This window comes from Pseudorca crassidens, chromosome 19, assembly GCF_039906515.1.
Source record: "Pseudorca crassidens isolate mPseCra1 chromosome 19, mPseCra1.hap1, whole genome shotgun sequence".
In the NCBI taxonomy this organism is placed as follows: Eukaryota; Metazoa; Chordata; class Mammalia; order Artiodactyla; family Delphinidae; genus Pseudorca; species Pseudorca crassidens.
The window spans coordinates 39,302,733-39,318,419 of NC_090314.1; the positions used below are offsets into that span (position 1 = coordinate 39,302,733).

At 39.0% G+C, this 15,687-nt stretch overlaps 1 protein-coding gene across 1 annotated transcript in view; it reads left to right on the forward strand.

Annotated features, from left to right (window-relative positions):
- The window catches only part of LOC137211791 (leucine-rich repeat-containing protein 37A3-like), a 51,184-nt gene that overhangs the window by 23,222 nt on the left and 12,275 nt on the right, over positions 1-15,687 (forward strand). The window contains exons 7-11 of the mRNA XM_067714413.1: positions 600-671; positions 1,215-1,289; positions 9,892-10,010; positions 12,023-13,833; positions 14,242-14,346. Coding sequence (XP_067570514.1) covers positions 600-671; positions 1,215-1,289; positions 9,892-10,010; positions 12,023-13,833; positions 14,242-14,346 — 2,182 coding nt within the window. The remainder of the gene's footprint in view (positions 1-599; positions 672-1,214; positions 1,290-9,891; positions 10,011-12,022; positions 13,834-14,241; positions 14,347-15,687) is intronic.

Sequence of the window (15,687 nt, forward strand, 5' to 3'; positions counted from 1 at the left end):
CTCAAGTTGCTGACAATCTAGGAGAGTGACAAGTAAACAGCTGATTGCATACACAGTAACAAAGGCTATGATACAAGAATACACACGGGACTATGTGATGGGAGTATGGCTTTCACCAGTTCCTCTTGGATTTATCTCTTCTTCTTTGGCTCCAGAACCAAGGAATTAGCCCTATTTTTGTCTTTAGCTGGGTAGTTTAAATCATGAAATTTTAAAAAATTTGTAGAGATGAAAGAAAAACACCTTGAATTATGGAAGACACTAGAAATAGTACTTTTTTACAGAGCAAGGGCTTCCTACCAGCATAGTCACTTCAAGGGTTTTTAACCTAAAAAGTTCTTTGGCATATTTTTTCTTTGCTAGCCACTTTTTTTCTATTTTATTGTTTGTTTGCTTGTTTCTGTTCTCCACTTTATCATCTAGAGACCTGGGTAGTTCCCAGTGAAAGAGTGTTTTACAGATTCTAAGGGTGATTTATAGGTAAAGACAGAAAATGATTTTTTTTTTAACCTTCAAGTTCCATACCCAAAAAAATGAATATAAGCTTTCATGGAAGTAATTGAAAATGCAGATAATTTTAATTCCATTCCATTTTTCAGAATTCTCAATCATAATCCTTTGACAACAGTTGAAGATTCTCATCTTTTTAAATTGCCAGCATTAAAGTATTTGTAAGTATTGTAACAGTTTCATGGCTCATGAGATAATTTCTGCTCCTTCTTTCTTTCGTCAAAGATTGAGTACTTTGGCTAAAAAGTCATAATTTAGATTTTAACTGGGTTATTGAAAATAAGAGTTATTGGCAAAGAAAAGGATTAAGAAAAAATATATATGGATAAGACAGCCCCCAGAGTATGAAAACAGTGTTGAAGAACACATATAGATATGGAACATGTAGATGTATACAGGAATATTATTTATCCCAGAAAGAAAAAAGGAATAAGGGGTACATTATTTTTTTTAAAGAGTGATCAAAAGAGGTAGATGCAATTGAAAATGAGAAGTTAGGATAATAGAAAATGATTGTACTGTTCAGCACCAAGGTCATTAATTTGATGATGCAAATTTAAATTTCTTCAGTAAGAGCTGTTTTGGATTATCATCCATGGCAAGTAAGAAGCCAGCATTGAAGTAATCACATGTTAAGTATCTTTTTAAGTTTAGAACTTTTGTCTTTGGGTTTTCTATCATGCATGTTTGGGCTTCTCCTTCAGAGACATGGGAACAACACAAGTGTCACTTACAACAATTGAAAGCATCCTCATGATGACCCTTGAATTGGAAAAACTGTAAGTCGATTTTTCTTACATTTATTTTCACTCAGTTGTTTTTTTAGGTTTGTTTTATTATTTTCTTAAGTCAGGTTTATTTATGTATAATTTTCATTTAACAAAATGCACTATTTTTAAATATACAGTGTGATGTGTTTTGACAAACGTATAGTTCTGTAGCCGCCACCACATCTGAGGTAAAGAAAACGTCTGCACTCCCAAAAGACTGCTCATGTCCCTCTGTAGTCAATCCATCCTCCTCTCTCTACCAGCCCCTGGCAACCACCGATCTGATTTTTGTCTGTATAATGTTGCCTTTTCCAGAATATTTTATAAATGAAATCATGTGGTAGGTAGCTTTTTGTTTTTGACTTCTTTCAGTTAACCAGTCTCTTTGGAGATTCATCTGTTTTGTTGCACCTGTCAGTAGTTCATTCCTTTTTATTGCTGAGCAGTATTCTAGTTGAGTGGATACACAGTTTGTTTATGCATTCATCGTTCGATGAACATTTGAGTTTTTTCTAGTTTTTTGGCTATTATGAACAAAGCCTCTGAAAACAGTCACATGTGTGTCTGAACATATGTTTTGTGCGAGCATATGTTTTCATTTCTTTGGGGTAAAATCCCTAAGGGTGGGATTGCTTCATCATATGCTAACTGCATATTTAACTTTTTAAGAAACTGCTAGACCGTTTTCTAAAGTGCCTGTGCCAGTTTGCTTCCCCACTGGCAGTCTATGAGTGTTCCAGTTGCTCCACATCTTCACCTGATTCTTATATTTAAAAAAAAAAAATTTAGCCTTTCTAGTAGGTGTGTAGTTGCATCTCATGGTTTTTGCCACATTTTGCGTTTCTGTAATAGCTGATGATGTTGAGTGTCTATTCATGTGCAAATATATTTTAAAATGAAGTGTCTGTTCAAATCCATTTTTAATTGGATATTGTTATTGAGATTTAGGAGTGCTTTATATAAAAAGCAATGGAAAAAGTCCTTTCTCTCAAATATGTGTTTAGTAAATATCTTCTCCCAGATTGTGACTTATCTTCATTATATTAAAGTGTCTCTGAAGACTAGAAGTGTTAAGTTTTTGAAGAAATCTAATTTAGCAATTTTTCTTTTTTTTCATATTTATTTAATTTATTTGTGCTGGGTCTTAGTTGCGGCAGATGGGCTCCTTAGTTGTGGCTCATGGGCTTCTTAGTTGTGGCATGTGAACTCTTAGTTGTGGCATGCATGTGGGATCTAGTTCCCTGGCCAGGGATCAAACCCAGGCCCCCTGCATTGGGAACTCGGAGTCTTAACCACCAGGGAAGTCCCTTAGCAATTTTTCTTAGATGGTTTGTACTTTTTTGTGTCTTATCTAAGAAATCTTTCTCTGAGACCCCATTGTCTAACCCATAATGACAAAGATTTTCTCCTATGTTTTCTTCCAGAAGTTGTATAGTTACATTTAGGTCTATGATTCATTTTGTGTTAATTTTCATATATGTTGTGAGGAAAGGGTCAAGTTTAATTTTTTTTTTTTGCAGTTTAAAAAACTATTTCTGTAGGACCCTATTGCGACAGTTTATTACACAACTTACTGCACCTTAAATTGTGCCATCCCCCTTACAATATGGGAAGCTAATAGAAACCTTCTGTTATGCCAAGGCTCGTTGAGGGGATTGCATGACATTAGTATGCGGAAAGGGCCCTGCATTTAGCAGTCTGTTCCAACCGTCTTTGTCAGGTCAGCTGACCAATGACTGTCTTCACCACGCCGTCACACATTGGTCACTGCTCTAGCCTCATCTTCCTCAGCCTCCCACAGCATCTGCCATAATTGCGATCCCTCTCTTGTCAGCTAGATGCCCTCCTCTCTGGATATTAAAAAGTATTTCCCTATGTAATGACAATACTGTTAACACACAGTACTAAATAAATTAAATTCCTACACAAAAATATTACTTAATAAAGATTTGCTATTCAAATTTCTCCAATTGTCTCTCTCATATAATATCATTTCTTTTAACAGCTTTTTGAGGTATAATTGGCATACAATAATCTGTGTTCACACACACACATACATACACACCATGAAGACATCACCAAAATCAAAATGTCCATCACCTCAGAAAGTTTCTTAATGTCTCTTTGTAATTCTTCCTTCCCATAGTTCTTTGCCCTTCCCAGTTGCCATGCAACCATTGATCTGCTTTCTGTCTGCATTTTCTAGAATTTTATGGAAATGGAATCATACAGGGTATACTTTTTTCTAACTGGCTTCTAACTCAGCATGATTATTTTAATCTTCATCCATATTGTTGTATATGTCAGTAATTCCTTTCTGTTTATTGCTGAATAGTATTGCATTATATGGATGTACCACCATTGATCTATTCACCATTGATGGACATTTGGGTTGTTTCAGTCTTTGTCTATTACAGATAAAGTTGCTATGAATATTTGTGTACAAGTCTTTGTATGGATGTATACTTCCATTTCTCTTGGGTAAATACCTGCAAGTAGAATGGTTGGATCATTGGTAAGTGTATGTTTAAGTTTTCAAAGAATACCTATTTTCCACAGTGGTTTGATCATTTTACATCTCTACCAGCAGTGTATGAGAGCTGCATTTTCTTCACGTTGCGGCCAACATTTGCTATGCTCAGTATTTTTAATTTTACGTAGTTTAATAGGTGTGTAGTTGTATCTCACTGTAGCATCCCTAATGATTAATCATGTCAAACATCTTTTCATATGCTTATTTTCCATCTGTATATCTTTGAATCTTTTATCTATATTTTTCTCAAGTTTTGAGAGTTCTTTATATATTCTGGAAATTAGTCCTTTATCCAATATGTAAGTTGCTAAGTATTTTCTCCCATTCTGTGACTCATCTTTTCATTCTCTCAGGAGTGTCTTTTGCAGGGCAGAAATTCTTAATTTTGATGGTGTCTAATTTATCTATTTTATTCTTTTATGGATTATGCTTTTGGTGTTGTATCTAAGAAATCTTGCCTAACTCAAGGTCAAGGTCATAAGCCTTGAAATCAGTTACTGTTAGTTCTTCAACTTTGTTCTTTTTCGAAGTTGTTTTAGTTATTCTAAATTTTATTTCCATATGAATTTTAGAATTAGCTTGTCAATTTCTATAGAAAAGCCTACTGGGATTTTGATCTATAAATCGATTTGGGGAGAATTGATGTCTCAACAATATTGAATCTTCTGATCCATGAATACTTTATATCTCTCCATTTATTTAGGTCTTCCTTAATTTCCCCCAGCAATATTTTACAGTTTTCAGTGTGCAAGTCTTTTACATCTTTCGTCAGATTTATTCTAAATATTTTATATGTTTGATTCTATTATACGTAGTATTTTAAAACTTTGATCTCTGATTGCTTGTTGATATAAATTAATCTTTTTTTATGTTGATCGTGTACCCTGCAAACTTGATAAACTCATTTGTTAGTTCCAGTAGTATTTTTGTAGATTCTATCAGGTTTTCTACATAATCATGTTATCTGAAATAAAGATAGATTTACTTCTTCCTTTCCATTCTGAATATCTCTTTTCTTTTTGTTGCCCTATTGCACTGGCTAGAACCTTCAGTGCAATGTCAAATAGAAGTAATGAGAGCAGACATCCTTGCCTTTGTCCTGATCCTGGAGAGAAAGTACTTTGTCCTTCACCATTAAATATGATGTTAGGTATTTTGTAGAAGTCATTTATCAAGTTGAGGAAGTCTCCTTCCTTTCCTAGTCTAATGAGGGCTGGTCTTTTCTTTAATCTGGAATGGATGTTAGATTCTTTCATTCTTTTCCTGCATCTATTGCAATGACTATGTGATTTTTCCCTTCTTTTCTTTTCTTAATTTGTTTACTTATTTTTGGCTGCATTGGGTCTTCTTTGCTGCACGCAGACTTTCTCTAGTTGTGGCGAGCAGGGACTACTCTTCGTTGCAGTATGCAAGCTTCTCATTGCGGTGGCTTCTCTTGTTGCAGAGCACGGGCTCTAGGTGCACGGGCTTCACTAGTTGTGGCACATGGGCTCAGTAGTTGTGGGTCACGGGCTCTAGAGCGCAGGCTCAGTAGCTGTGGTGCACAGGCTTAGTTGCTCCATGGCATGTGGGATCTTCCCAGACCAGGGTTCAAACCCATGTCCCCTGCACCGGCAGGTGGATTCTTAACCACTGCCCCACCAGAGATGTCCTGATTTTTCTTTTTTAGTGTACTAAGTTGGGTAAGTTGATTTTCAAATATTAAAGCAACCTTTCATTCTTGAGATAAACCCCACTTGGTCATGATGTATCATCTTTTTATATATTATTGGATTTGATATGCTAAAATTTTGTTAAGAATTTTTGCCTCTGAGTTCATGAGAGATATTGGTCTATAGTTTTCTTGTAATGTCATTGTCTAATCTTGGTATAGTGAAAGTTGGCCTTATAAATAAGTTGGGAAGTATTCCCTTCTCTTCAACTTTCTGGTAGAGTTTGTGTAGAATTGGCATTATTTTATTCCTTAAATGTTCGGTAGAATTTATCAGTTAAGCCACCTGGACTTGAAGCTTTCTTTGTTGGAAGGTTTTAAACTGCACATCCAATTTCTTTAATATCTTTATTCTTGAATAAACTTTAGTAGTGCATGTCTTTCAAGGAATTTGTCCATTTCATCTTGAATTTATTGGTACAAAGTATTCTATAATATTCTCTTATTATCCTTTTAATATCTATAGTACTTTTCTATTTTGCAGTTTATTTATTTCTACTTTGATCTTTATTGTGTTCTTTCTTCTCTTACTCTGTGATTAATTTGCTCTCGTTTTTCCAGTTTAAGGTGGAAGTTGAGGAAGCTGAGTACAGCATTAGCAATATCCCACATGTTGACATAATATGTTTTCAGTTTCAGTGAGTTCAAAATAGTTTTTGATTTCCCTTTTGATTTCTTCTTTGACCACAAAGTTACTCAGAAGTGTGTTGTTTAGTTTCCAAATATTTGGAGCTTTTTCAGCATTTTTAATTTCTAATTTAATTCCATTGTGGTCAGAGACATATATTGATTGACTAAAATCCTTTAAAAAATTTTTTTAAGTATTTTTTTAAGTTATTTTTTTGCTGCGTTGGGTCTTTTTTGCTTTGCCTGGGCTTTCTCTAGTTGCGGCGAGCAGGGGCTACCCTTCGTTGTGGTGCACCGGCTTCTCATTGGATGGCTTCTCTTGTTGCAGAGCACAGTCTCTAGGTGCGTGGGCTTCAGTAGTTGTGGCACACAGGCTCTAGAGTGCAGGGTCAGTAGTTGTGGTGTACGGGCTTAGTTGTTCTGCAGCATGTGGGATCTTCCCTGACCAGGGATTGAACCCATGTCCCCTGCGTTGGCAGGCAGATTCTTAACCACTGAACCACCAGGGAAGTCCCAATTCCAGTATTCTTAATCTTTTGTGTAGATCCATATTCCAATCTGGTGTCATTTTCCTTCTGCTTAAAAATACTTCTTTTAACATTTCTTATAGTGAAAGTCTACTAGTAATGAGTTCTTTCAGCTTTTGTATGTCTGAGATAGTCTTTATTTTGCTTTTGTTTTGAGAGATGTGGGTATAGAATTCTGGTTTGATAGAATTCAATTCACTACTTTAAAGATGTTATTCCACTGAGTTCTCGTTTACATTGTTTCCAACAAGAATTCTGCTGTCATTTTTATCTTTGTTCCTCTGTATATAGTGTATAGTTTTTTCCTCTGGCTGCTTTTAAATTTTTCTCTTTATTGCTGGTTTTGAGCAATTTGATTATTTTTTGTGCCTTGGTGTAGTTTTGTCCATGTTTCTTATGCTTAAAGTTCATTGATCTTCTTGACTTTGTGTGGTTTTTTTTTTTTTTTTGCGGTACGCGGGCCTCTCACCGCTGCGGCCTCTCCCGTTGCGGAGCACAGGCTCCGGACGTGCAGACCCAGCGGCCATGGCTCATGGGCCCAGCCGCTCCGTGACATGTGGGATCTTCCCGGACCGGGGCACGAACCCATGTCCCCTGCATCGGCAGGCAGACTCTCAACCACTGCGCCACCAGGGAAGCCCACTTTGTGTGTTTATAGTGTTTACCAATGTAGAAAAATTTTGGGTATTATTTCTTCAAATGTTTGTATTTCTCCTCTCCTTCATGGACTCTAAGTACACATGTATTAGACCACTTGAAGTTGTTGCACAATTTGCTGATGCTCTATTCATTTGTGTTGTTGTTTTGTTTTGTTACACGTTTTGTTTCATTTTGGATAGTTTCTATTACTGTGCCTTAATGTTCACTGACCCTTTCTTCTGCAGTGTCTAATCTGTCATTAACCTCATTCAATGTCTTTTTCATTTAGACATTGTTTGTAATCTCTAGAAGCTCAATTTGGGTGTGTTTTACATTTTCCATGCCTCTACTTAACACTTTCAGTGTTTCAGTTCAGTGTCTGGGTTTCTTAACAACTGAAATACAGTTATAATAACTTTTCTTCATGTATAATAACTTTTGTGTGTGTGTGTGTGTGGTACGCGGGCCGCTCACTGTTGTAGCCTTTCTCGTGGCGGACCACAGACTCCGGATGCGCAGGCTCAGGAGAGCCCCATGTGTAATACCTTTTTAAATGTTCTTTTCTACCAATTCTAACATCTGTGTAGATTATGGGTTAGTTTTGATTGGTTGCCTTTTCTCCTCAGTATGGGTCATATTTTCCTACTTCTTTGCATGCTTGGCAATTTTTCATATGATAACAGATGTGAGTTTAGTTTATTGTGTGCTATATATATTTATATTCCTGTAAAAGGCTTGGGCTTTGTTTTGTGTGAAATTAAATTACTCAAAACAGTTTTATTCTTTTATGTCTAGCTGTTAAGATTTGTTGGGTAGGAGTCCAAGTAGCCTTTAGTCTGGAGCTCATTATTTGCAACTACTGAGACAAGTCCTTTCTGAGTATCATGAGGTTTTCCAGTCTGACTTGTAGGAACAGGTAATATTCCTACAACCCTGTGTGATATCCAGTTATTCTTATTATTAATCCTTTCATGTGGTTCTTTTCCTGGCATCAAGTAATTCCTCACACAAATGTACTGAACAATACTGTGTTGAATTCTCAAGAGATCCCTCTGCATATCCCCAGAGTTCGTTGTCCGTGCACTTCTTTTCTCTCTCATACTCTGCTTTGTGAACTCTAGTTACCTTGGTTTTCCCAGACCCTCAGCTCCATTTCCTCAGTCAGGGAGTACACCAGTCTTGGCCTGGACTTCTCTTCCCTGTACCATGACCTGGAAACTCTCTCAGAGAAGTAAGTTAGGGCTATTATAGGTATCACTTCATTCATTTTCCATCTCCTGGGGATCACTGAACTGTATTGCCTGAGGTCCAGTTTCTTGAAAACTGTTGTTTCATATGTTCTGCCTGATGCTTTCATTGTTTCAGGTGGGAGGTTAATTTGCTCCTTGTTACTTCATCTTGGCCAGTAGCCAATAACATTCTTTAAGTCTGTTTTATTTTGATACAGGGTCCAATTAAAGATTAGTCATTGCATGTCATATCTTTGTTTCCTTTAATCTAGAATATTTCCCTACTATTTTTTTTTTTGGTCTTTTATGACATTGGCATTTTTGAAGAGTCTAAGCCAGTTGTCTTGTAAATTGCCCCACAATGTGGATTTGTCTGTTTCCTCATTTGATTCAAAGTAAACGTTTTGGGGAAGAATACTATATAGGGGATGTATTCTTCATACTTCATCACTTCAGGTGGCCCAGTGCTAAGTCTGATCACTTGATTAAGGTGGTATCTTCCATATCTCTCCATTGTGAAGTTAATTGTCCCCTTGGTAATTGATAAATAATATGAGGTGTCATACTTTGGGATCAGTGGAGATCCTACTTTCAAACAACTCTTCACCCAGCTGTGCATCAATGATAATCCTTGTCTGAATCGATTATTACATTGATAGTTGCAAAATGACACTTTCCTAATCTATCATTCCTTTTGCATTTATTAGCTGACATGATTCTATAAAGAAGAGCTCCCCCACTTTTCATTTGGAGTATCATTATGAGCTCATGTGCTTTTTTTTAAATTAACTATGTTATACCTTATTATAATGATCATGTTATTCTTTGGAATGTTCCTTTTGTCTAGATTTGGCCAATGTGATCTCTGTTATTGTTTAACCAAATGATGCTTTTTTATTATGAGAATAATTTCTAATATATTACTACTGACAAATAGGACCTGAGAAAGGGACTCCAGAAGGTGCGGCCTTATTCAGACTCTTCTTAGAAGTCTGCCTTCTTCCTGTGTACTCTCAACCCAAAGTGAGGCTTTGGGGTTGGAAGGAGATACTTCTGAATCAAATTACAGATCAAGGTCACCCAATTCTAATCCCTATTCCCTTTTTTCTAGGAATACCACACCTACTGCCATCCTAATCCTTCTGTTGGGCACCTCTCTCCTCCTCTATATTTATTTACAACAGTCAAGAGCAGCAATTGGCCAACCGGCCCCTATCCTGTTCTCCAGTCCATATGCCCCAAGAACTCCTTTTTGCACTGGTCTGTGGTGGCCTTGGACTCCCCCTTCTACCTACTCAAGTAACTCTTTTATCACAAATTTAATTACCAATGTTTCCATTTATAGGATCTTACCTAGCCGTATGGCCTGCTGCCTCTGCCAATTTAAAGGTACTATTGAGGTTGTCTGTAAGACAGTCAAGCTGCATTGTGACAGTGAATGCCTGACAGACATGACACGCTGTGGTGAGTCTCAATTGTGGAATAATAAATTTTTAATTTAATTTTTTAATTTTTAATCAAGGATGATAAATTTTAAAATTAATGATGTAACTGCATTATTTTAATTCATTCATTTAGAGTTCCAGATCCCTAAGTTTCTAAGGACCACCCCCTTGCTAAAAATCAGATTCTTGGTTACATTATTAAGCTAATAATAGCTCAGGTAAATTGTTAGCTTAGTAATGTAACTGATCCGCATACATAAAGGAACAAGAGAAAGGAATGGAAGGGGGAAGGGAATTCACATTAATGACCACAGATCCTATGCTGTGCTCTCTGCAAACGAGAACTTATTCATATAGCACATCACATTTTGTAAACTGATTTATATACATTAAGTCTCAGGCACTCTTTGTCTCATAGGAGAGGAGTAAATATACTTTTGTTTATTTTGTGTGTTTCTGCAATTTTATAAAGAGTACAGGTGATGCTGTTTTTTGTCCTATTTGGAGCCTGGGATTTTCTGGTTCCATAACCAGAAGCTGCTACCTAGCCCTTCTAATGGACGGGAGAGCTAGTTTATTCTTAGACTGTCTAGCTCTGAGCTTGCTCTGAATCTCAAGCTTTTCTATCCACAAAACACTCAGGGGGGTTCAACTATTTTTCTATATATTAGATTTATTGGCACTAACTTGATGACTTCCAAAATGTGCTTTCATGCCCAGGTAGCTTGAATACAAGTCTCTTTCAGTGATCTAGAGCACATCCTACAAACAACACTTTGCTACTTATATAAAGACAATATTGCTGATTTTTCAACACGGTTTTTTTCCTGGCCGAGCCACACAGCTTGTGGGACCTTAGTTCCCCGACCAGGGATTGAACCCGGGCCACAGCAGGGAAAGTGCCGGGTCCTAACCACCAGACCACCAGGGAACTCCCCCAGACAACTTTTTTTTACTAATTATATTACTCCCTTCTCCCCCAGATGTGGGCAGAAAAGGCATTTTTACTCTCCTTTCACAGGTGAGAAAAAACAAGATCAGAGGTGTTAAGTGCTATGACCCTCGTGCCCCGATCTCCTGTCCCCAGTTTGGGGCTCTCTGCAAGCCCATTCTCCTCCTTTCTCATGACCCTCCCCTCCTCCTCTGACCCTCACCAAAACTACTTTTAATCCTTTTGGAAGAGAAGCCCACCTGCACAATGGTACACATTGCCTTCACACAGTCAGAAGCTTTGGACAGTTCCCCAAGTAAAGCTGGAAATATTAGAAGTAAAATGAAATGAAAGCAAAGTAGCCAGCTGAGAGAAGTTGCTTGTTCCCTTCTGCAGTTGAAGACCTCAAGTATTATTCCACTGATTTGTTGAACATTCCACATTGGCATATAATCTGGCAAATCTCTTAACTTATACCCCAGATCCCGCCCAAATTTTAGCAAAGAGCCAGGGCGGACATAGTGTTCTTTTCTGTATAGATCCTTCTGTTATGGGCGCTGGGATATGTGGAAGCAGGGACTGAGCAAAGGACTCGGTGGGCGGGTGGAGAAGGACATGTCCAGATGACGACCTGTTAGCGGCGATTGCTGTCGTGGTCATCTGTGATAGCAGCAAGAACACAAGCACACTGAGGGGGTGGAGAGGGGAAGCCTCACACTCCTCTGCCTCTGAGGCAGGACAGGATGGGGTATATGAATGTGAGGAGTCACAGTAGATCTGCAGAGAGTCCAACTGAGTAGGGGAATATTTGTCTTCCAGCCTTGGCTTTTCTACAGTACTGGCCCCTGGGAACCAGTGGAGTAATCCTGAACATACTTACTATATTTCACGCTACAGAATTTTCTGAGTACATAGCCCCTTTTTCAAGAGATATCTTTTTCACATTTTGTTGTTGCCAGTCATAGGCTTAAGTGCGGGTTTCTTTTTCTCCTCAGTGGCACTCAAACGCTGACTGATTCCTAATTTATTTGGCTGTGGACTGACAAAAAGCTGTCCCATTAGTTTTCAATGATCAAAAACAGTCCCTTCTTTTTTGACAGATGAAGAAACATCTATACAGAATGCAGAAGGATCGTTGATGAAGGTGTTACAAGCCCGCAAGAAGAACAACACCACTGAGCTGACTATTGAGTCAGAGAGGGCGTCGTCAGATGAAAGTGCTGTCAGCTTGTCAGGCTTCATGAATGAGCAGCTGGACTTTAATAATAAAAGTGATATTATCAGTACACTAAACCACATACAGCCTTATACCTCAGAGGGAAATCTAGGAGATGTGGAATCAACATTATTACCATTCATTCAACTTCTTTTCTCAAATACACCAGATGGAGATATGCCGCAGGGCCTTTTGAAAGGCGATACAAGGAGCCCTTCTGTTAAACCTGTAGCCAAGAATTCAACTAATAAAAACAAACTGAGGAAACTCCATTTTGCGGAAAATTTGTTAGCTGCAGAAACTCAAGAAAAAGTTGATGAGGTTAAAAAGGAAGAAAAACCTGCCACGCGTACGCGTTCCAACATTTCAAGTGCCACGTTTAAACGCTACATCTTTCAAAAGAAATTACAAACTGCCCAACCACAGAAAGACAGCCTAGCAAACCCTGAGAGTACAGAGGAAAGCCTGCTGAGAGTGAACAGGGTCCTCAAGGGCCCAAGGGGCATACAGAAAATGCACCTCAAAGCAGTGGGAGATGAGAGCGTCAGCGGGAAACAGAATGCCCAGCCATCTGAGGCGAACACTGCTGAAGAAAGAAGGCTCAGGAGGCCATCCCCAAGAAAGCTGAAACAGCTTCTCATGGTGCAGAGTCCCAGGAAGCTGGTGGGAAAGTCCTCCAATGCAGAGTCTGCATTCATAAAGGAACACAAGGCAGCAGGCTCCTCTTCCCGGAAACAGTACTTCAAGGGCAGGCCTTCTGCCTCCATCCCTCCAAAATCCTCATCTGAGGTTAAAAGCAGATCAAAAGACTTATCCAACACCATTCATGTTCTAGAGGATGCGAAGGCTAGAATTAGAAGTATTAAGGACTTTGAACTAATCTCACATTCTGGAAAAAAATACATCTTCCATAAAATTAGGTCTCATCGGGTCCAAAGAAAACCCAAAGGCAAAAGGAGTCGAAAGTTCAGAAAGAAAAGTTCACTCACTAGAATGATGCTTGCAAGCCCTCCGTTCTCTGTACTGAGGAGTCTCATAAATTCCCCTCCACGAGAGGCTGTTTCATCTTCAGGAGAAGTGACTTCTCAGGAAAAGCCTTTTCCAGAATTATTTTCTCCTTCAGACCCTTCTACAGAAAACACTACTTCAGGAAACAATACTGCACAAAATGTTTCTGAACAAATTATTTCTACAGGAAACTCTACTCTGCCAGGAGTAACCGGCCCTGGAAACACCACCCATAGAAACGTCTCCACTGCACATTCTACTGTTGCTGCAGACACCAGTATGCCAACTGTTCAACACACCAACGCAACACGATGGGAGTACCACAACACGGGCACTGAATTATCCTCCAAGCCCACAGGCTTCGCTTTCCCAGGGCTCACATCCCCGGGTGATCAAGTTGAAACTCAGCTAAACCAGCAGCTACAGTCCCTCATCCCCAACAATGACGTGCGAAGGCTCATTTCTCATGTTATCCAGACTTTAAAAACGAACTGCTCGGAGACCCATGTGCAGCTGGCCTGTGCCAACCTCATCTCTAGAACAGGCCTCCTGATGAAGCTTCTCAGCAAGCAGCAAGAAGCAAATGTGTCCAAAGCGGAATGGTATACGGACCAGTGGAAAGCTGACAACTATATCAGTGAGAGCACAGAAGCCCAGAGTGAGCAGAAAGGGCAGGAGTCAAGTGAGGTGAGGGTAACCCCTGACACGTGGGACCTGGACTTTTACTCAGTTTAGGACACGCCATTAACGTGCCCAAGCAGGAATGCCACGGGCTCCTAGTCTCTATCTTATCTTCAGCCATGAAACGGGCTAAGACAGTGATCTCCCACTTTGCTCATTTAGACAGTGTGCCACTCTTCCTAGGGTAGACGAGAAAAGGCATAACACAAGATAAATAAATTGTAGAAGAAAATGCTAATGATAAGATGAATAACATTAAATCTGGCTTGTTCTTATAGAAGCTACTAGCCTGAAAGGATTGGGTTTTATAGTCGTTTAAGAATAGTTAGTTATTGTTTAGAATAGGTTTAAGAATAGTAAGTTTTCATCCCTTCTATCTCCTTGTTTTTAAAAAATTGTTATTTATTTTTTTAGCTCACAAAGGAAGTTCCAGGATATGGCTATAACAACAAACTCATCTTGGCAATGTCCGTAACTATAGTAGTGACGATTTGGGTTATAATTCTCTGTCTCATTGAGGTAAGGACAATAATTAATTCAGATTCAGAACCCACAAACTGAGAATTAAATCCACCTTTCCACCTACTACTACTTGATTCTTCTCTTTAGTCATGAGGACTGACATACACTTTGTTCTTTTACTGAAAAGTATATTCCTAGATTTTTTTTGTGGGTTTTTTTTTTGGCAGGGGCTGCGTTGGGGCTTCATTGCGGTGCACGGGCTTCTCACTGAGGTGGCTTCTCTTGTTGTGGAGTACGGGCTCTTGGCGCGTAGGCTCAGGAGTTGTGGCGCACGGACTTAGTTCCTCCGCAGCATGTGGGTCCTTCCCAGACCAGGGATCGAACCCGTGTCCCCTGCGCTGGCAGGCGGATTCTTAATCACTGCACCACCAGAGAAGTCCCCACAGGATTTTTAAAGGAACTCCACTCCCAGGAAATCTCTATGGAATTGGATCCATGATAACAAGCCATTGGACTATTTTGACAAGTTAAGTTTATAGGAAGGCCAGAGTTGACGTGATAGTAAAATTCCTTCAACTCAAAACACTATGCTGATTTGATGTACTCAGCAGTCACTCTCATTCTACTTTTGATTTCTTTCCTTGTTGGCTGAAATGTTGAGAGGTATACGATCTCCAAAGTCATGGAGCTATTAGTCACCCTGGGAGAGATAAAAGGACATGCCTAAACGATAAAAGTGGGATCTTTTCAATTCCTTAGGTTTACTTAGCATCTTTCTTCTCCGGTGTATTAGGAATTGTGTAGATAGGTTCCATTAAACCACTGCAAGTAAAATCCTGCAGCAGGCTACCCTAAAGTATGTCATATTTATAGTAGCCTATTCCTGGAGGTAGCCTGTTTACCTTTTGTTCGGTTACACAATGGTTTATTACTTTTCCCCACAGGCAGTTGCTAACATTAAAAGGGTGGTTTTAATAAGCTGACAATCTACATTCTACCCTACCAATCCAACCTACTTTATTTACCTTTTCTCTTGTAAGGGCCTCCCTCCATTCCAGCCACAGCAGCTCCTCACTATACGCTCGTTACACCATACCCATTCCTACTTTGGTCTGTGCCTTTGCCCATCTAAAGTTCCTTTATTTTGCTTTGCCTGTGGAAGTCCTATGAATCTCTGAAAAGCCAACTCAAGTTCAGATATCTTTCTTCGTAAAGACTTCCCTGAATACTGCAGCCCTCCTGATCCTAGTCCTGTGAGCTTTGTCACCATTTCTTAGGGGCCATAGCAAAGCGGTCCCCTCCCCTCAGAACTCACAAAAGTGGTAAGCAGTTTCTTAAAAGGCAGCCCCCCAAGAGAGAAACACCAAGGTTAGCACATCATGGAGCTGAGCAGAGATG